General features: G+C 46.9%; 1 protein-coding gene across 5 annotated transcripts in view; it reads right to left on the bottom strand.

Annotated features, from left to right (window-relative positions):
* The window catches only part of MARK2 (microtubule affinity regulating kinase 2), a 57,491-nt gene extending 42,280 nt beyond the window's left edge, over positions 1 to 15,211 (bottom strand). For all 5 annotated transcript variants that reach the window (XM_082659084.1, XM_082659087.1, XM_082659088.1 and 2 more), the window contains exon 1: positions 15,040 to 15,211. In XM_082659084.1, coding sequence (XP_082515210.1) covers positions 15,040 to 15,093 — 54 coding nt within the window. In that variant the 5' untranslated portion in view covers positions 15,094 to 15,211. The remainder of the gene's footprint in view (positions 1 to 15,039) is intronic.
* Positions 15,212 to 21,381: the final 6,170 nt, after the last annotated feature.

Here is a 21,381-nt window from a genome sequence, read left to right as displayed (position 1 = left end):
GCAATGAGAAGTCCACGCGCCATGACAAAGAGTAGCCCTCGCTCGCCACAACTAGAGAAAAGCCCGCACACAGCAACGAAGACCCAACGCAGCCAAAAATAAATAAATAAATTTTTTTAAAAAAAGAGGCGCTATGTTAACTGGAGAATGAATACAAGCAAAAGAACAAGGTGGAAAATAATATAGTAGTTCAGAAATATATTTACTGCAACTGTATCTCTTAAAGATGCTTCAAGCAAAGATAAAGTTCCCACGCTGTTACATACACAACAAATCTGCTTACCTCTTCCAGGAGAAAATAAAGTGCTCTTACATAAAAGCGGGATTTGGCAGGCGTGTTTCACTAAGAAACAGGACTAACAAAGAGTTAAGTACAGAAGAAATAGGAACAAAGTGTGTAGGCTCTGCAGCCACCCTGAGAACAGACTGTTGGGTGTTCTGGCCTCAGTGAGTGCCTGGAGCCTACCAGCCTTCAGCTATTATAGGCACCAAGGTTTTTCAAGGATAGAGACTAAGCAAGCTTTGCAGTTTTCAAATTTGGAATTGACCAATAGCCTACATATAAGCTTAAAAAAAAAATCTACTGTCATAATGAAATCCAAGTAAGCCAAAGGATTTTTTAATGGGGGGGAAAAAAAAGCCAGTGCTCTGTCTTAGAAGGAGGAAATAAGCCAAATTTCGTTAAAGTCCCTCAGGTCACTGAGAACCAGCTTCCTCATACAGATACACTGCAAACCAAGGCAGCAAGTGCCTTCCTGCAGTTCAGCCAGGACTCTGGGAATTGCAAAACAAAGGCTCATTATGAGGTCACAGCAAGTAACCAGCCAATCAAGGACAGGGATGAGCCACAAAAGCAATTCTCACACTCCTGTGTGGACAATCCTTTATGCCTTAATTATTAAGGACCTCAAATAGCTTTTGTTGATGTGGATTATAGCTACTGTTATTGTAACTAAAACTGAGAAAAAAAAGAGAAAATGTTAATCTATTAATTCACTTAAAATAATATTACTAAACCCATTACAACTATGTCTTAATAACTATATTTTCCAACATATCAAGTTAATACATACCATGACAGTAAAATCCAGGTTAACTTTTAAAACGTAATTAAAGCTACAACATAGATGAATGTTGAAAACATTATGCTAAGTGAAATGAGCCAGACACAAAAAGACAAATATTGTATGATTCCACTTATATGAGGTGCTCAGAACAAGCAAATTCATAGAGAAAGAAAACAGAAAAGAAGTTACCAAAGGCTGGGGGAAGGGAATATGGGGAATTACTGCTTAATTGATATAGAGTTTCTGTTTGAGATGATGAAAAAGTTCTACAAATAGTAACGCTGGCTACATTATGAATGTACTTAATGCCACTGGACTATGCACTTAAAAATTTATTAAAATATAAGTTTTGTGTTACGTGTATTTGACCACAATGAAAAATCAGAATTAAAGCACAAGGCCATGAGAAAATTTCAGACTACCACAACTGAGGAACATTCTATAAAAATAACCAGCATTCTTCAAAACTGTCAATGTCATGAAAGACATGGAAAGACTAAGGAGACTATAGAGACAGGAGAACTACATGCAATGTGGGCTCCCAGACTGGATTCTCAACAGAAAAAGCACATCAGTGGAAAAACTGATGAAATCTGAAGATGGTTGGTTAACAGTATGATACTAAGATTAATTCTCAGTTTTGATACGTGTTCTATGGTTATATAAGATGTTAATATAAGGGGAAGCTGGACAAAGAACGTACAAAAACTCTTTGGACTATTTTTGCAACTTATCTAAGCTTAAAATTATCTCAACATTTAAAAAAATCAAATTTAACTGTTTAAAAAAAAACTCGCAAGGTCAATGCTATGTATTCAGAGGAGGAAACGAGCCAACTTTGGTCAAAGTCCCTCTGGTCACTGAGAACCAGCTTCCTCGGCTAGAACAACAGCAAACCAAGGTAGCAAGTGCCTTCTTGAGGCCCAGCCAGGACTAAATAGGGGCTGGGACCTGCAAAACTTTCTTTTTTTTTTTTTTTTTTTTTTTAATGAAATTACCAAGAAATCAACCAAACAAAGCCAGGGAGAATTAACCCAGGTTTTGTCTACAGCTGTGGTTCTTATTACACTTTTTGGTTTCAGAAAGCCTTTGCAGTATTAAAAATAACTGAGCTCCCCAAAAGCTTTTGTTTATATGGGTTATATCCATCAGTGTCTCCATTCATTTAAAAGAACATTAATAAACCCATTACATATAAACATGTTACTTATTTTTAGTGAAGAAACTATATTTTCCAAACCACAACTTCACACATACTAAAGGAAGTCCACCTGATGAACTGATTTTTATCATGTAATTAAAACACAATGCCAGACCCCCCCACCAAAAAAACCTAACAAACTAAAGAATGAAAAAATGAGAAAAATAAAAGAATAAAGAGAAAGGGAAAATGAGAAAAAGAAAAATTAGGGAATAAAGAGAAAAAACGGGGGAAATAAACCACAGATAAAACAACAACAAAAAACCTCACAAGGCCAATGCTATATGTATTAGAAGAAGGAAATAAGCTCACTCGGGTCAAAGTCTCTGAGGCCCAGGCAGGGATTATTACAAGGGCTGGGAACTGCAAACAAGGGCTCCCTGTGAAGTCATCACAGGTAACCAGCCCAAGACTGAGGAAAATCAACTCAGGTTTTGTCTACAACAAAGGTTTTCTCACTTTTCGGTCTCAAGAACTCTTCAAACTCTTAAAAAATTTATCAAGGACTATGAAGATCTTTTGTTTATGTGGGTCATAGATATCAACAGTTTACCTTATTAGAAATTGAAACTGATAATTTTTAAAATTATTTTTATTCATTCAAAACAACAATAAACCTATTACCTGTTTACACAACTAACCCATTTTTTAAACAAAGAAACTATTTCTAAAACAAAATGAAATTTGCAACAAGAGTTACATGCTTTATATTCTTGTACATCTCTTTAATGTTTAGCTTAATGGAAGAGGGCCAACTTCTCATATCTGCTTCTGCATTCAGTGTGTTTCCACATGCTATTTTGGTTGAAAGATATAAAGAAAATCTCATTTCACGCAGATGTGTAGTTGGAAAATGGAGTTTAATAGCCTTTCAAATATTGAGGATTTTCTTCTTTGATACTAGACCAAAACTCCACAAGTAGCAGTTTTTAAGGACTAGTTGCCATGTGCAATCTGAAATTTTATCAATGAACCTCTTGTGTACTTTTACATTAAACTCCACTGGTCATCCTGCACTTTGAATGGCTCTTTTACCCACTGACAATCTAGGAAACATTCCTTCACCGAATTATGCAGAATTTCCAAATACTGGCATTTCATACAACATCAGAAAAATCACATTCCATCAATCTTATCACCGATCTCATCAAAAAAGTCTGACAAATACAAGTTTTCCAAAATTCTAAATTTTGCTTGAAAACTTGAATTTTATCACCGGCAATGGTGACAGGCTTTGTTCAATTTCAATAAAACGTCCACTAAATACTGCAGTACGAACAACTATAGTCTGTCCATCAACTGTTATTTCAAGTAAAAATGATGACCCACGTAGACGGTTCGGCTCCAACGCGCAAGTGCATCTTCTCCAGGCACCTGGACTACGGTATACACAGCAGCAGTGCTCCATGGATACTTTGCATTTCTTCACTTGGAGCATCAAAGACCTTTATTATCGGAGGGTTGAGATTTAATTACAAAAATAATAATTTTTAGTGCTTCATCCAAGGCATTCTTAAGTGAAAATGGCTTTTTTTTAAACCACAAGTGTGTAGCAGGAAAGTCCATGACTACGACCACCAGCAGTTTTGTGCCACTGCCCTGATCCATGTTATGGCACCAGCAGTTTTCACTGTCACTGCTTCTGCACCAACAGTGCAAATGGAAATGAAATTGTTTCAGGATAAACCATGAGAGTCAAAAAAGTTATTCAACCCTATGCATATTTATCACAACTTGTGTTTGTTGTTGAGCATTCACACAAAAGAAAATATTTTTTGAAGCATACCTGGTGCTGATACAACTTGAGCCATGTCTATAAATCCGCTCATTTGTAAGGTGAAAGTAAAATTTTATAAATATTACCTCAGTCTTCATGTTTGCAGCTAAATCTTTAATTCGACAAGTCACGGTAACATATGAAGTGGCACTACCCTGAACTTTACTGACTTTTCATTCAGTGGGCATTCAGGAACGTCAGCTGTTCAAAACGTCATTAGTCGCTCAGCTACTGGGTGGGCTATTCTAGCCAAAGCAATAACTCATCCTGTAAGAGGCTTCAGTGACTTTGTCATTTCTAGGTGGAAAAGCTGGAACAAATTTTGGCTTTGAAAGAGACCATGGTGTGTACGCTTAAAACATGTAATTCCTTCTTCTTTAAACTCTGACTGACTGGTCTTGAAATGATGCTTCAACCTAACTGGCATCCTAATACTACATGAAAACGCTCTGTTGCATAAGATACAATAAAGTACATTATTTGCATCTATAAAGCTGAGAAGATAACTTTCATTATGATTTTCATTTCTTTTAATTATTTTTTTCAGTTCTTGTCTACAGTTTCGCCCAGTTTCTTCAGAGTAGATCCCTCCCTTTCACTTGTTGATATGTCCAGTTGCAGTAAACAGAGCTGGCAGGTACGTTGAGAAAGCAAGACTTCCAACCTCCCTTTTTTAAGCCAACAATTAATCCTTAAATATAAGAGAAATACTATAAACTTCCTTCTATTTTAGAATAAAACAGAATTAAGTGCTAAAATAAACTATAAATAAAATTTTAAAAATTATTAGTTTTCCAAAAAGTTTTTACAAGTAAGTGTTGCAGGCTGTACTTACTTCTTGTGTTTCTTCAAAGGTGAAGGAAAATGCTGGGATTTTAAAATAACTACTTATTGTACAACAATGAGGTTTACAGAGATTAGCAGGTATAACCGAAGAAAACTAGTAAGAGCACAGCAGAAGTACTGAGAACAAATCGAGTTCATCACTGAAAACTTCCATATTTTTTTATAAATTTATTTTTATTTATATTATTTACTTTTGGCTGCGTTGGGTCTTTGTTGCTGCACACGGGCTTCCTCTAGTTGTGGCGAGCGGGGGCTACTCTTTGTTGTGGTGCGTGCGCTTCTCATTGCAATGGCTTCTCTTGTTGTGGAGCACGGGCTCTAGGTGCGTGGGCTTCAGTAGTTGTGGCACACAGGCTCAGTAGTTGTGGCCCTTGGGCTCTAGAGCTCGGGCTCAGTAGTTGTGACACATGGGCTTAGTTGCTCCGCGGCATGTGGGTGTTCCCGGACCAGGGCTCGAACCTGTGTCCCCTGCATTGGCAGGCAGATTCTTAACCACTGCGCCACTAGGGAAGTCCCAGAAAACTTCCATATTTATGCCTTAAAGTACTACCTTAAAAATTCTAGGAAACACAAAAATAAAGAAGTACACATTCCACTGGCCAAGAGTGATGACGTCAACACACATCATTTAGCCTCTGGAAAACTCCACTGTACACTGGTGAGAGAATGAGAGTGAAATAGGCAAATACTGCATTAATGTTACAATGAAAATTATTTTGACTTTGTATAGCACCAAACAGGTCTTAGGGACCCCAAGGGTCCCCAGACTACACTTTGAGAACCAAGTTCAATATTGTGCTACCAAAATTAACAAGTGCCTCCCCAGATCTCTCCCAAGACAGGATCTAGAGTTATGGCATTCCTGATTGGTCAGAGGAAACAGCCTAGAACTAGCTTAGACCCTGTCACCAGGGAAACTGGAATGCCATCCCTAATAAGTTGTCAAGTTGCCAAGCCTGGATTTACTGAGGAACGTGGCTCCAGAGACACAAAAATAAAATGCTTTCTAAAGCAGTGAGTCCTTAACTTTACAGAAATCAGAGGAATAGGAGAAAGAAAGGACTGGGTGGTTCTGGGATTTTATACATGAAGGCGATCTCAGACTAGCAAAATTCCTCTCCTGAGCCATGCCACAAAAGAGGCTTACAGGGCTTCCCTGATGGCACAGTGGTTAAGAATCCGCCTGTCAATGTAGGGGACACAGCTTCGAGCCCTGGTCCAGGAAGATCCCACACGCCACGGAGCAACTAAGCCCGTGTGCCACAACTACTGAGCCTGTGCTCTAGAGCCCGCAAGCCACAACTACTGGGCCCGCGTGCCTAGAGCCCATGCTCCGCAGAAAGAGAAGCCACCGCAACGAGAAGCCCGCCCACCGCAACAAAGAGTAGCCCCCACTCGACGCAATTAAAGAAAGCCCGCGCATCAACGAAGACCCAATGCAGCCAAAAATCAATCAATCAATCAATAATTTTAGAAGTTCCCTTAAAAAAAAAAAAAAGAGGCACACAGGCATACAAACAGGTAAGGCAGTGGTACATGGAGATGAAAACCCAAGATGGACAGTGAAAAGGAAGGAACAGAGTTCAAAGAAACCAAACAGAGAAAAAAAAGGAAGTGAGACACAAGTCAGCAGAGGGGTCAAAAGGAAGAGGAAAGTACACTGACAGAAACATTCCCTGATGAGCTCTGCGGCGACACTGTTACCTTTCTCCCTGGCCACAGTGGCAGTGTGAAAAAAAACTGAGCAACTTACTTGCTGTTCTGATAAGGCATTCAGGCTCTAGAAGTGGCAAGCAAGGAACATCAACAGGAACCAACTGAGACCAAAATCTCGGCCCAAGATTCAAAGTCCACAAATCCACAGGAGCCGCTGAGAAATGACTGTCACCCTCCCTCCCAGGCCTCACAAAGGGGAGGCTTTCTTTTCACTTCAGAAAAGCCAACAAAGGTAACAAGAACCTGCCCTGAAGGCCCCTCTGCTAGTGAAAAAGGAACCTAAAATCATCAGCTGCTAAGTTCCCATGTGGTCTTTAAGAGAAACAGGGAGCTTTCTCCTGTTGCCAAAGGGTAAATACTGCACGTGAATAAAGGAACACAATGAAAGAAATCCTGGCACTAGGTGGGGCCTCCTCTAACACCCGGATCCCAACAGCTGGGAAAAGCCCATGCTCCAGTAACTTTGGATTTGGCCTTCCAGCCAATGAAGAGACTGCACATCCACCACCAACACCACCACCATTCACACCACAGAAATAATGGGCAGGCAGAGGGTGGTGTGTTTTTTTTTCCCCTTTAATCAATAAAGTTGCCTAATATTGATATCTTGTAAATAAATAAACGAAGTATTTTTTAAAAAGTGCTTTCAAAAGTACATAAACCTCTCCAACAGCATCCTATTTTCTTTCAGATATCTGATTAAAAAAGAAAGCTAAAATAAACAAACAAATTAAAAAACCCAGAAATGCTAGGAAAAGCACCTATGGAACCCCAATGGCTGGAAGAGGCCAAGATTCTTCCAGTCATTACAGAGACATTCCAAACTACGTCCCTTATACTGACCTGGAGTTGTGTGGTGCTCAGAGAAAATTCACTAAGTTGCTCAACTGAAACAACGATGACGATAATTATTACGTCCTGCCAGCACTAATGTAAGCGCTTTATATTCATTAATCCTTTTAATACTCACAACAACTATATCTCTAAGATAGGTATTATTATTGCTCCTTTTTCTTTACAGGCCTAGAGGGATAAAATAAGCCCAAGGTCACAGTAGGGGCTGACCCAAGATTCCAATACAGGGACTCTAGCTGCAGAGCCTGCTCTGACCACAGTGACACCATTTATTGGAAGTCCGAAAGTGCTGGGATCTCCTTTCAACTCTGCCATAAGCTCAACTCAATCAGAATGCTATGCTAGACCAAGAGGGCCTAAGGGACCCCACTTCCTGTGACTGGAGAACCAGTAATTCAAACTCTTTTGGGCAAAAACAAAGCAAGAAGCCAAAAATGCTGCCAATGCTATGTGCAAAGGCAGTCAAAAGATGGCCATCTGTGGAGAGGAGGTGAGGAAGTGATGGGGTAAGGGAAAACCAGCAGACACTCGGGTCTAAAGAAGGTGAAGGAAAAAGGGGGCCACCCTGCATATAGGATATGAGTAACCAAAACAAAACCTTCAGTAAAATGGTCCTCAGGAGAAGCAATGAGTAAACCACGGTAGCAGCAACAAGGACATAAGCTAGAGCTCTGCCTGCAGGTAGCTGCACTCATTAATCACCAAGCTTCTGGACTTGGGAGCTTTCTGCTTAGTGGGAGACTGAGAAAACAATCCGGCTACGTCAGCAGCACCTGCAGTCCAGTTGCAGGGGGCTCAGAACCCTGCTCTGTCCCCTCCCTGAGAAAGATTCCCTACTGTGTTCAGGAAGTGCCAGTACGTGGTGACTGAAGGCTCCCACCTTCCCTACGGGTCCCTTGATCAGGGACACTCAAACTGTTCCCCATGGCTGAAGTACCTGTTGAACTGCCAAAGATCAAAAACTATTCTCTCTCCTTTTTTCTTCTCCAGCGGGCCTGGACAGCCAGCAGGCCTGGACAGACAGTACCTATGTACCGATCCAAAAGGTCTGGGGTCTGGTTGGATTTAGCAGCCAGATCACGACAGCCAGGAGTCAGGAGTCCCGATTCCCTTCCAGATCCACACGTGGGGAGCCAAGCACAGACCTCCTGGCCAGACGAAGGGCCTTTTGCCAAGCTGTGAACTGCAAAGAAAAGGAGCTCTATCTTAGAGCTTCCAGTGAAAGGTGTGTAAGACCAAGTTGCTTTGAGTAGCATGAGGTGTGGAGAAAGCCCACTCACTGGAGAGGCCCAGGTCAGAGACCCATCCAGAATTAGGAGGGAAGGTGGTTGTTTACAGACCTCCTCCAAACTCATGCCTCAATGAGCAGAGCCCCAGAGGAGGCAGATCTCTGTATTGCCAATTTCCCAAAGAGCACAGAGGAAAAGAGGCCGAGGCAGCTCAAAACTAGCTTGACTGGTTCTACAGAGAAGCCGCTGGTCTGCTCCGCCTTCCTTATGTTAAAAAGAAAAAGGTGGCTTGGAGCCAGACGTTGAACCCCCCTTCTCCCTCCCCCACTTCACTGTCCCACAGGATCCACCTAGCCACCAAGACCAGTGTCCATCTAACCCTCCCTCCTACTTGTGATACTATGACTTCATAAGCCTAAAGTCAATCATTTGCTGCACAAGAGGAATTATATTTGTTTTTTGCCCTTTTCCAATGAGAAGGAATAAATGAAAGTAAGGGGGAATGAGTGCCAACCCAAAGACAGACATCTGTGGAAAGAACTCCCCAAAGGGACCAAAAAAACTTCAAACACTCTAGACAAAACGGACATTCAGATGAAGGGATCTAGCCTATTTATACCCGGCAAAGGAGAAGCAGGTCGAGTGGGCCAGAGAAGGCCCTGGGACCCCTCCTCTGAGGGAGAACTGGAAGCCAAGGGGGCCAGATGTTCTCTTGGTGCCTTTTCAGAACCAGATGTACCATCTCAAAGTCTAAGAAACAGCAAAGACATTCAACAGTCCGCACTAAAAGGGCTGTGGCGGGGTAGTGACGCTCTGCTCCGAGAGCTAGAACTTTCAGAGTTAACATGGCAATAGACAGCCTCTTCCCATGCCACAAGTGGGAAATGGGTGTTTCCTCCCCCACAAGGTTTGTAAAGCCTTACTCTTCCCTTTGCTGAGACAGAAGGGGAAAATGCATAGATAACACTTCAGTGACTCATACTTGATGAAGGCTGGGAGAAAGCCTGGAGAATCCAAGCTTCAGGTGCAAAATGTACAAATACTGGAATCTACCATCAAGAAAAGGAAACCCAGCCACCTATCTGGTTTGTCATTTTGCTGAACTTCCGCTGAAGGAGGAAGGGCCAGGTTTAAGCTCCACCCACCCTTTCCATAGCCCTCTCAATTTTTGCTTTGATGCAGGAAAGTGGCAAATGTGGCAGCGTCACCATGGCTAAGAGAGAACCAAACCCTTTCCACGTCTCCTCCCAAAGCAGAGGCCTAGTGGTCAGTCTACAGCTTAACCCAGCGCAAGGAGCTGGGGCTGGACCTGGTTACTGCAGGAAAGCCTCATCAGGCAGCCTTAGGGAAGGAAGGATGACCACCCTCCTTGCCCTTTCCATCTGCTGAGGTTACTTCATCCCAATCCATTAATGACCTTCAAAGTGCTGCTGGGGGGAGTCCATTTAGCAGAGACGCTATCTTGGGGCCAAGGGTGGCGTCCAGCCCCCACCTCGCTTGTCGATAATGGGCCACAAGGTCCAACGCTTAGCTGCACTCTAGGCATAAAATATTCATTTAAGTCGACATAGTACATATGAGGAAAGTCATGGAAGCTCCTGGGAGAAGAGGAATGCCAGCCAGGTGGCTAAGTGCTCAATGGGAAAGAGTTCATGAAGGCATGGGTTAGTCCTGGTCAAATGCCCACTGAGAATTAGGCTGTTCTGTCCAAAGGGGAAGCAGTCTAGTCTGAGATGTTTTTGACTCCCAAGAGCTCTAACCATGCAAACCTCTCAGAAAACAAATTCTCAGTCTTTTCCTGCCTCACAGGCATCAACTCTGTTTAAGACATTTATGCTGAAGAAAACTCAAGCCCAATCTTTGGTCGCCATCCGAAAGATTCAGTTATCCCCGTGCAAACTTGATTTTAATCTGAAGCAGGCCGAATTTCAATGACTGCCTTGTATCCATCTGTTTAGCTACTTCCCAAAGTCCACAGACTAGAGAGAAATTGTTACAATTTACTAGGTAGCTACCTTTACCAGGTTCAAAGGTTGTAGTATGGCAACTCTAGGAGCCCCTGGTCTAACAATACCTCTTCCCTGTTTCGAGGGTGAAGCAGAAAGTAAGACTATATGGTCTGACATTCACCCACACCCCTGACTAGAAGGCAGCACCACCAAGGAGCCCCTGGCCAGGGTCAAAGGGCAGAGGTCGGAGTCAGCACCCAGAGCATGGGGCTTGCTGCACAGCCTGCAGGACAGGGAGTGAAGGGAGAGCGAACCGAGCTCTCTACAAGACAACACTAAAACCAGATCACTCAGTGAAACATTCAGCCAGAATCAACACTGGGATCCAGGGATATGTGTGTTTGGAGCGGCTCAGTGGTTCTGTACGGGATTCTAAAAGTTAGATTTGCTCTCACCCACACTTCCAAACTCCTCTTCCCAGAATCATCTGAGAGAAGAAACAATGCCACTCACTCCCTGGAAGGACAACAGCAGACCCCTCCCTGGCCCACTGCAGCAGAGGCAGAGGCAGGTGGGCAGTGAAAGCCTCTTGCTTTCTCTCAGGTGCTTTCTCTCAGGAGCCCTCTCTTGTGGTTCCTGAGGCCCAGAGGTGGGGCAGGTATGAAGCCAATGTAGGCCCTCTACCAGGTGTTACAGGAAGCTTTCGCCAGCGGCAGGTGGACTCCGCAAGTTGGACCCCTCTCCACTTGCCTATTACTGCTGCTGCTGGCTGGAAGACAAACAGTCATCTTGCTGATTGCTTTCACCACTGCCAAGCCTCCAGGCCAACAGAGCCATTTGGAAAAGTGAACAGAAAGCTCAGCTCTCAGATTAAGAATGCTCAAAACTACCAGCCCCAGGTCACAACCCTCTTTCTGCAAAAGGAAGAGTCTACGACTGTGAAAAAGCACATCTGCAATCAGGTGTCACAAAAATCACAATAAAGACAGGGCTTAACTTTCTTTTTATCTCCTACTTTCACTGTTAGAAGCAGAGTCGACAGCAAACAGGCAATCTCTCTGCAACACTAGGTTTATTTTTATGCTTCAACATTTTGTGTGTGTGTATGTCTGTTTAATTCAGATGTGATCAAAGAGCTCCTAGAAACAGCTTCTCATCAGCCACATGTTTTAAAGAAAGGGAGAGAGAAAGAGCAAGAGATTGGAGCTCGAAGACAACCAACAGTTTGTTTACCTATTTTCTTGTGAAACCAATTAAAATAATTTAAATCTAAATAAGATAATAGAGGAACTTTGTTATTTTTATTTTATTATTATTTTTTTTTTTTTTGCGGTACGCGGGCCTCTCACTGTTGTGGCCTCTCCCGCTGCGGAGCGCAGGCTCCGGACGCGCAGGCTCAGCGCCCATAGCTCACGGGCCCAGCCGCTCCGCGGCATGTGGGATCTGCCTGGATCAGGGCACAAACCCACGTCCCCTGCATCGGCAGGTGGACTCTCAACCACTGCGCCACCAGGCAAGCCCAGATAATAGAGGGCCTTTGGGGGAAAGAAACCAAACCAACCAAATCCCCTTTTTATTTCACAACATTAAGGCTTATGCAATGACCATTTTAGCTAGAATCGCAACAGGACCGAGAAGAGCTTTCTGGTCTCACCTGGTGGCATGATCTAGCCCAAAGGAGACCAGTGCTTCAGGCCTCTCTAGCCGTATGACCAGAGGAGGTGCTACTTGTCTCTTTTCTTGTTTTAAAAAATACTGCATCTGCCCATTATGTTTTTCGAAATCCACGCTTTTACTGGAATGAGACTTAATATCAAGTCAATGGTGTGGCTACCCTGAGAACGACAGAAGGACCAATGAAGCGGCTCAGGGGAACCTAAATCCATGGAGTGGAAACAGGATGAGTAATTCATAATTTGGAACAGGGTGACAATGTATGCAGCCAGTGCTCTGGACAAAGTTATCAGGAGCAGCTTACGTTCCCAAATGGTTCACAGAGTTCTGCTATCACAAAATCAGTAGGCGTGCACTGGGTTCCTACTATGCGCTCAGCATTATGTGAGGCTTGTAGGGAAGAGAGGAAATCAATGCACACATCACAAGAAAAAGACCAAGGCAAGAATACATTTCCATGGAGTAAAGAGCACAAAGAAACCACATTGAGGCACTCTGTTACTCTACTTTGCTGAATACAATGCCCCCCACAGCCTTGCTGAGAGAGTAGGCACTCCACCGCCACTCCCCAGATGCCTGAGGGTGCCAGTCAGTCACTTGGCCTCCTCCTACCAGCTCAGAATCAACAGCCTGGGAAAGTCCTCTGGTTAAGCAGGGTTTACCTGCTAAATAAAGGCTGTGATAGGAAAAGGAATGGAACAGGCAACCTCAAGAGGGCCTCGAGAAAGTGGTTCCCAGTAAGGAGAGAAACAGCTGGCACTGGAGGGAAAGACGGTGAGATACAGACCATGCTCCAGTTTCCAAACACCTCAGTCCCATACAGAAGCAGCTGCCAAACCCGCTGATGAAACGGAAATCAACCATCACTCCCTCTCAACCCATCTCAACCCCAGAAGCAAGCAGTCAATCCATCAGTAACGAAAGGGTCAACCACTGCAGAAAAACTTATCCAGAACTCCTCTTGAGTTCCTGACTGCCCAGATGACAGAGAGTGAGGGGGTAACAAAAGAGAAAAACATCAGAGAAATGAAAAGAGGGTGGATTTTTCAGAGAAAGGTGTTAATATGCAAGAGAATATAACAACAGTTCTATTGCACTAAGGAGAAAGAAGGAAACAAGATGAAAACATAAATAATGTAGTGAGGGAGAAGGATGCAAAAAGCACTTCAAGCCCCACAGGAGAAGAGCTCTTTTTTCAGGTCAAGTTTTTTTGGCCTAGTAAAGTTCTCCACCAAGTTTTTTTGGCCTAGTAAAGTTCTCCACCAAGGTATGACAGGCAGGAGACTCTCCACAGAGCAGGCAGCAAGGGACACTAGAGATGGTGAAAGAAAGGGGAGGGGTGGAAAGTGGACGCCTCTCGGCTAAGAGGTGAGATGACACAGAAAAGGCTAAGGCTTGGGTGACAGATGATAGCAGTGATTGCCAGGATGAGGGGGAAGTGTGTAGCTCAAGAAACTAGCGTGCAAAGTTCCCGGCCCGGGGGGTTACAAAGACTAGCCAATCACAAGGGCATGGATAGGGGCATATATGGGAAAAATAAACATGAAGTGAAGAAGGCAGGAAACTAACATGAAGATTAAAGGCAATCCTAATTAAGAGGCATAGTAAGTAAGATGGGGTGAGGGCAGAGAAACCAGAAGGCAACAAGCAAGGGGGAAAAACGATGTAAAGTGACAGATCCAGGAGTGAAGAAACAAGAAAGCCTCACGGTTTGTGTTGCGGTGCAAGAGGACAGAAAGGCAAGGCCGGGGATGCGGCAAGGCCGGGGATGCGGCAAGGCCGGGGAAAGGACCGAGCAACAGGTTGTGTAAACGAAGTGGGGCTGAAATAGTGACTGTCTTTCCCTCGGTAGGGAGAGCCCAGGGAGAAGGCTGGTACAGCACTCACAGTGAGAAACAGGAGGCCAAGACTCAAAAACACAAACCCCAGAGGAAGAGAACGTGAGGGAACCAAAGACTCTGAAGGGCGTGAAGACTGGAACCCCAAAGACAACCTGTGGGAAAACTATGCTCATGACAGCTCTACGGGAAAACACGGAAGCAACAAATGCCAGCGCGAGGCACCAGGGAGCTCCTGGAGAAGAGAAGGGAAAGTGATGAGCAAAGAGTAGGCGAAAGATTTGGAAAGGTGATGAGGGTGGAGCTGGTGGGTTGCAAGCAAGAGGGAGAGCACAATCTGGAAAATGCAAGAGGCAGGGTAGAAAGCCGGGGAACTGAAAGGGGACAGGCATCGAGAACACACTCCGGGGCAAGGACCCTGAGGGTGAAAGCTGGGACTGGGAGAACCGGTGCGGGCGGAGGGGAAGCGAGGCTGGAGGGATGGAGGAGGAGGAGGAGGACAACGACCTGGGGCAAATCGCAGGGTGCCAGTCGAGGAACAGGAGAGTGGCTGCTTTAAGCGTGGGTGGAGGAAGACCAGAAAGGCCCCCGAGAGAAAAAGGGAAGAGAAGAGGAAGCTGGGGAGGTAACACGGAAGAGCGCAGGAGGGCGGTGAGGGGAGAAGGCGGGGGGGTCGGCAGAAAGACAAGTGTACAGCCTGGAGTCTGGACGAGGTGGGTCCCAGGAGAGGACTCGGAAGGGAGATGTACGGGGCCAGGAGCCAGATGACAGGGCAGCCGAGGCTTACAGGATGGCAGCAGGGGCACGAGGGGAGCTGAGGAGGGAGGAGGCTCTGCAAGGTGCAGGGGCCCAGCCAGAGAATTCGGGGAGCCCTTAGGGCTCCTTACCTGCTCGGTGTCCCTCTCGTTCAGCGTGGGTAGGGGGGTCCGGGCGCTGGACATGGCGCCGGTATCTCAGGGGAGGGAACCGAGAAGCTCGGAGGAAGGGAGGGAAGGGAAGGCGCGGAGCCCGGCCGGGCGGGGCTTCTCACAGCAGGGGCACCCGCCGCATGGGCCCCGGCCGGGGGTGCGGGGAGGCCGGACTGCCGCTCACGCCAGCCCGGGGATGCGCCGCTCGGGCTAGGCCGCGCCGGCTCCGAGCGGCTCCGGACCGCACCCCCCCGACCCCCGGCTGGGCTGTGCCGCCTTTCGCCCGGGCCGCGCCGCTCCGCCTACTCTCTGCCGCCGCAGCCGGCCGCCTGCCTCGCTCCTCCCCTGCCCTCAGCGGCACTGCTCCGCGCCCGGCACACAGGCAGCCGCCGCCGGACCTGCTGCTCCCAACATGGCCGCCACCACCGCCGGCCCTCGGCTCTTTCCGCCGGCAGCAGCCGGAAACATCCGAAGCCGCTAGAAACGGGAGGGGGGCGCGCCTTCTCCTCCCGGCCACGGACTACTGGTGAATTCCGGAAACACCCGAAGAAGGTAATCCCGGGGACGCGCGCGCCTCCTCGATTCCGAAGACCAAGCTTCGGCTCTGTTTGCGGAAATCCACGAAGGGACTCCGGGTACTCCAGCCACGCCCACAGGCCTTTCCCCGCCCACTTCCAACTGGCTCTCGGCAGTTTCCGGAAACACCCGAAGCCGCCCCGCTTGCCTTGAGCCGGCCCCGCCCGCATCCCGCCCCGCCGACCGCCGGCGGTCGTCGGCCATTTCCGGCAACACCCGAGGCCGGGCGAGCGTCGGGTCATTCCCTCGGGTGGTACCCAAAGTCTGACTCTTCGTTTCTTTCCGTCAGTTTTCGGGTATTTTCAAACCTTGAACAGGGAGCGTGGATCACGTGTGCGTATTACCATTTGACTAAACAGAAAATAAGGCTGTTAGCCATCCCTGCTGTTGGCATCCTTTGGTTCTAAGGCAACTTCCTGTCTGTGTGTCCTTTCGTCTCTCAGCTAGCTCATTAAATACATCTTGTTTATCATCCAGCCTGTCTATCAACAAGTGTGTCACCTGTCAGATGCAGCGTTAGTCTATTACCTGTCTACCTACTGTTCATCACCTGCTGTCATCTATCTTGGCTTCTATTTATCTATCCATGCACCCCACATCTAGTCCACAGGGCTCCTCAAGGTACCAGGCAAGCACCAGGTAAACGTCCTTGGCTTCCAGCTGCCGGACCTGCACGGATACCCCAGCCCTGCATTCCACCTCCAGCTGTGTGTAGTGAAAATGCTGTGTGATCTTGGAAAAATCACATAACATCTCTGTTTAGACTCCTCAACGTTCCTATATTGACAGAATCCATGCCTTTGTTCCAGTGATGACATTCTAAATAACATCTTTGAATTTGTTACCTTTTTTTTCTTTCAGAAAAAGTCTTTTGCTTGTTCAAAACAGCACAAAACGGCATTGCACTATGGCAATGAGTCTCACCAGTTCCCTTTTAACTATCCCTGTGAGGTAGAGCAGGAGAGACATTATCTTAATTCACATTTCAGTTATCGCTTCTAAGACAAGGAACTCATGGGAAAGAAAAGAGAAACTGGTTGAAAATGAGGATTCCTCAAGATGGCACAAAGAATGGACACCTAGAGAGGTTCCTTTTCTTCTCTGGCCTCAGTTTCCCCATCAATGAATTGAGGTCACTAGATTCATGAGCTCTGAGGTCCCTCTCATCTCTGGAGAGCCCCTGACTTTAACAGGAAGTCCATGTGGCAACCTGAGTTCACTCTTCACTTCCTCCTAGACTGTCTCACCAGGGAGGGGCAGTAGGCTGACTGGTCTGATTCCTCGGGCTCTAAGCTGCCCCCACCCATTGTATCCTGGACATGTTGAAAAACCACCACTCCCAAACCTACCCTAAGTTCAACAGCAGATAAGGTAGGCAGAAGCCAGAGTCCCCACAAGAGCCAGAGACCAAGCTCAAGTAACAAGTTCCCAAAGGTACAGGAGGAGAGAGGCCCAAGGGCTTGTGGGGAAAGTGCTGGTTGGACCTCTGCCACTTGACTTCCAACTCCAGCTACAGCTTATGGAGCAGAGCCCTTGGCTAAGTCAACCAGAGAAATAGGCAGCCAGACAGAAGCAACGAGAGGATGGTATGAACATACTTCCTAAGGCAACAGGTATGACCTACAGTCCTAGTAAATGCTCGGGACTCCATGACACCTCCTCATGCCCCACCTCAGCTCCATTCAGGCATCCAGCCCTTGAGGAAGAAGTCGGTGAAAGAACACAGAAGGAGGTGAGAGGGGAAAAAAGAGGAAGAGGTGAAGCCAGAGGACATTCCCCGACCCCAAATTCATCCGGAAAAATCCATGAGAATGATGTGCCCTCTGGTGGCCAAAGGGAGACTCACTGGTGATTCCTGTGCCCCGTGTAACCTCCAAGGCTTGGGTCCCTGGAATAAGGGAAAAGGGGAGGGGGTTGGAGGAGCAAAGGAAGGTGCACTCAGGGGTCTTCCCCGGCCCCTGTCTAAGCAAACTTGACTAAGCAAACTCTACATCCTCTATGCTTCTACTCACTCAAGTTCTCATCCCTGCACTCTGCCCCTTAGTCCCTGCCTCCATCCTACCTGTTCTCTCCTCTTCCTCACAAGGCTGTCTAACAGGTCTCCCTGCCTAGAGTCCCTCCAACCTGCCCCACCAGCCATGCCAGAATAATCTTCCTAAAGTCCAGCCCCAGTTACATCTCTGCCCTGCTAGAAGGCTCTCACCAGCTCCCTTGTGGGTTAGGCAGGCTGATTTCATGGGCCTGTGACCTGTGCAGTCACATAAAAGCCCCACACTTAAGAAGGGCTTTGAGCTTGATTTAATGCTCTACTGTCACCCCTCTTGAAATTTTTACCAAGGGGGCCCTGCATTTTCATTTTGCACTGGGCCCCACAAATTTTGTACCTGGTCCTGGTGCTAGGAAAAGACTTTGGCCTGCATTGAAACCTTTGCACAGTCTGGCCTCAACTTACCTTGTGAATATCCTCTCCAACTAGGTATCACTGGTTGACACCTCCCTGCAGTTTGTGCCCTGCCACCAAGCTCTCTCACCTTCACGCTTTTGTTCAGGCTGATCGATTGCCAGTCACCTCCCTCACCTGGAATTCTAGATGTCCTTCAAGATCCAGTTCAAATATCGTCTTCTCATACCCACCTAGTCCTCTTCAAAGATTAATTATTACCACACATTTACCTCTCTCTAATCTGCAAACTCATTCATTCATAAATCTCTGTTGAGCATCTACTATGTGCAAGGCACTGTTCTAAGCTCTTCAGATATATCAGTGAACAAAAGATCTCTGCCGTTGGGGAACTTACATCTCGACTGGGGAAAGACAGGCAACAAACATAATACATGATAGTAAATATTAAGTGCCATGGGGAAAAGCTAGTCAGCTAAGGGGGGTCAGGATTGCAGAAGTGAGGTGAAGGGATGCAAAACAAGTTGCAGTTTTAGGCTGGTCAGTGCAGGCTTCACTGAGAAGGTGACACTTGAGCAAAGACTTGAAGGAGATGAGGGAGTGAGCTCTGCCGCTGTCTGGGGGAAGAGCATTCTAGGCAGAGGGTGCGGCCAGTACAAAGGTCCTGAGGCAGGTGCGGGCCTGGCTGTTTGAGAGTGTGGGGGTAAACAGTAGGGGAAGAGGGCAGAAAGGTGATGTGGAGTCAGGCCTGGCGGACCGCTGCTTTGGCTTTTTCTTGTAGTGAGGTGGGGAGCCACTGTAGTGACGTGACCTGACTGGCTGAGAATAGAGTGAAGGGGCAGGGCAGGGTTTCCTTCTGGAAACCCTGAGGAGGCTTTTATGACAATTCAAGTGAGAGATGACCATGGCTCAGAGCAAGGCAGCAGTGGTGGAAGTAGTGAGAACTGGTCAGATTTGTGATAGATACAGCCAACAGGATTTCTTTCTTTCTTTTTTTAAAAAATCAATTTATTTATTTATTTTTGGCTGCGTTGGGTCTTCGTTGCTGCGCATGGGCTTTCTCTAGCTGCAGCGAGTGGGGGCAACTCTTTGTTGCGGTGCGCGGGCTTCTCACTGCGGTGGCTTCTCTTGCTGCGGAGCACGGGCTCTAGGCACGCGGGCTTCAGTAGTTGCGGCACGCAGACTCAGTAGTTGTGGCTCACGGGCTCTAGAGCGCAGGCTCAGTAGTTGTGGTGCATGGGCTTAGTTGCTCTGTGACATGTGGGATCTTCTCGGTCCAGGGCTCGAACCCGTGTCCCCTGCATTGGTAGGCGGATTCTTATCCATTGTGCCACCAGGGAAGTCCCCGGACAGGCTTTCTTTTCTTTTCTTTTCTTTTTAATATATAAATTTGTTTATTTATTTTTGGCTGCATTGGGTCTTCCTTGCTTCTTAGGGGCTTTCTCTAGTTGTGGTGAGCGGGGGCTACTCTTCGTTGAGGTGCGCGGACTTCTCATTGCAGTGGCTTCTCTTGCAGAGCACGGGCTCTAGGCACGCGGGCTTCAGTAGTTGTGGCACACGGGCTCAGTAGTTGTGGTTTGTGGGCTCTAGAGAGCAGGCTCAGTAGTTGTGGCGCATGGGCTTAGTTGCTCTGCGGCATGTGGTATCTTCCTGGACCAGGGCTTGAACCCATGTTCCCTGCATTGGCAGGCGGATTCTTTTTTTTTTTAATAAATTTATTTATTTTATTTATTTACTTTTGGTTGCGTTGGGTCTTCATTGCTGCACACCGGCTTTCTCTAGTTGCGGCGAGTGGGAACTACTCTTCGTTATGGCACGCGAGCCTTTCGTTGCAGTGGCTCCTCTTGTTGCGAAGCATGGGCTCTAGGCGCACGGGCTTCAGTAGTTGTGGCACGTGGGCTCAGTAGTTGTGGCTCGCGGGCTTAGTTGCTCTGCAGCATGTGGGATCTTCCCAGACCAGGGCTCGAACCTGTGTCCCCTGCATTGGCAGGCGAATTCTTAGCCACTGCACCACCAGGGAAGTCCCGGCAGGCGGATTCTTAACCACTGTGCCACCAGGGAAGCCCCCGACAGGATTTCTTGATGGATTGGTTTAGGAGTTATGTGAGAGAGAAGAGCTAAGGATAATTCCAAGCTTTCCAACCTGAATAACTGAAAACAAAACAAACACAAAAGTAAAGGCTCTACCACAAGCCCCAGACCAGGTAGAAACCAATGGATAGGACCTGTGGTCCAGGGCAGCCATGTTGCCCACTGGAATCAGGGAAGGCAGGGGTTACAGATCCCCAGCACCAGAGGCACAGGGGCCTTAGGAGAGCAGTCCCCTGCATGGATGGGCCAGGAGGGGAAAAGCCAAAGGGAGCCCAAGGTGCTGGATGGAAGACACCTTCATTCTCACCCCTGTGAACCATTGCAACTCTTCTCCATCTTTCTCCTCCCAACCAGTGAAGCCAGAAAGGCTGCTCAGGCAGGCGAGGCCGGGGGGTAAGGAGAGTGGTCCAGAATTGCCCTCTGATCAAGAGTCAGGTAACAGGGTGTGGCAAACCCACACATGCCCTCTGACTCACAGAGACCCTCCCATCTCGCTGAGCTTTGCTCTCTCTTCATGTCTCTGAACTCTCATCATGCATTTTATTTATTTATTTTTAAATTTTATTTATTTTATTTATTTATTTTTGGCTGCATTGGGTCTTTGTTGCTGTGCCCGGGCTTTTCTCTAGTTGCGGCGAGCAGGGGCTGCTCTTCGCTGCAGTGCGCAGGCTTCTCATTGCAGTGGCTTCTCTTGTTGCAGAGCACGGGCTCTAGGCGCCCGGGCTTCAGTTGTGGCTCGCGGGCTCTGGAGCACAGGCTCAGTAGTTGTGGCGCACAGGCTTAGTTGCTCCGCAGCATGTGGGATCTTCCCGGACCAGGGCTCGAATCCGTGTCCCTTGCGTTGGCAGGCGGATTCTTAGCCACTGTGCCACCAGGCAAGCCCCATCATGCACTTTATCGCCATTACCATACATCATATTGAATTGAGGACATTTCAGAGATGCTAGAGTGTGGGCAGATGTGCATCTTAGAACTGATGGACTAGAATATGTTTATTATTCCACCAGGATGTGAGCTACACTAGGACAGGAACTCCCAGGCTCCTTCCCTTTTCTCAGGGCTAACCCACATGGAGAGCTGCATCCTATGTGGATATACTCACACTCACAAGTGGAAGGCATTGTTATTTCCCTCATTTTTCTCAGAAGGAAACTGAAGCATAGAGAAGCCTGGTCCCTTGCCAGTGGGAGTGGGAACAGGGGAATGAACTTTGGGCTTCTCCGCCCACGAGAGGTGGGTTGCGTAGAGTGGTG

This window comes from Grampus griseus (genome assembly GCF_964374135.1).
Source record: "Grampus griseus genome assembly, chromosome: 8".
NCBI classification, from domain to species: domain Eukaryota; kingdom Metazoa; phylum Chordata; class Mammalia; order Artiodactyla; family Delphinidae; genus Grampus; species Grampus griseus.
The sequence above is the reverse complement of the archived record's forward strand: the minus strand, read 5'-3'. Positions and strand labels throughout refer to the sequence as shown.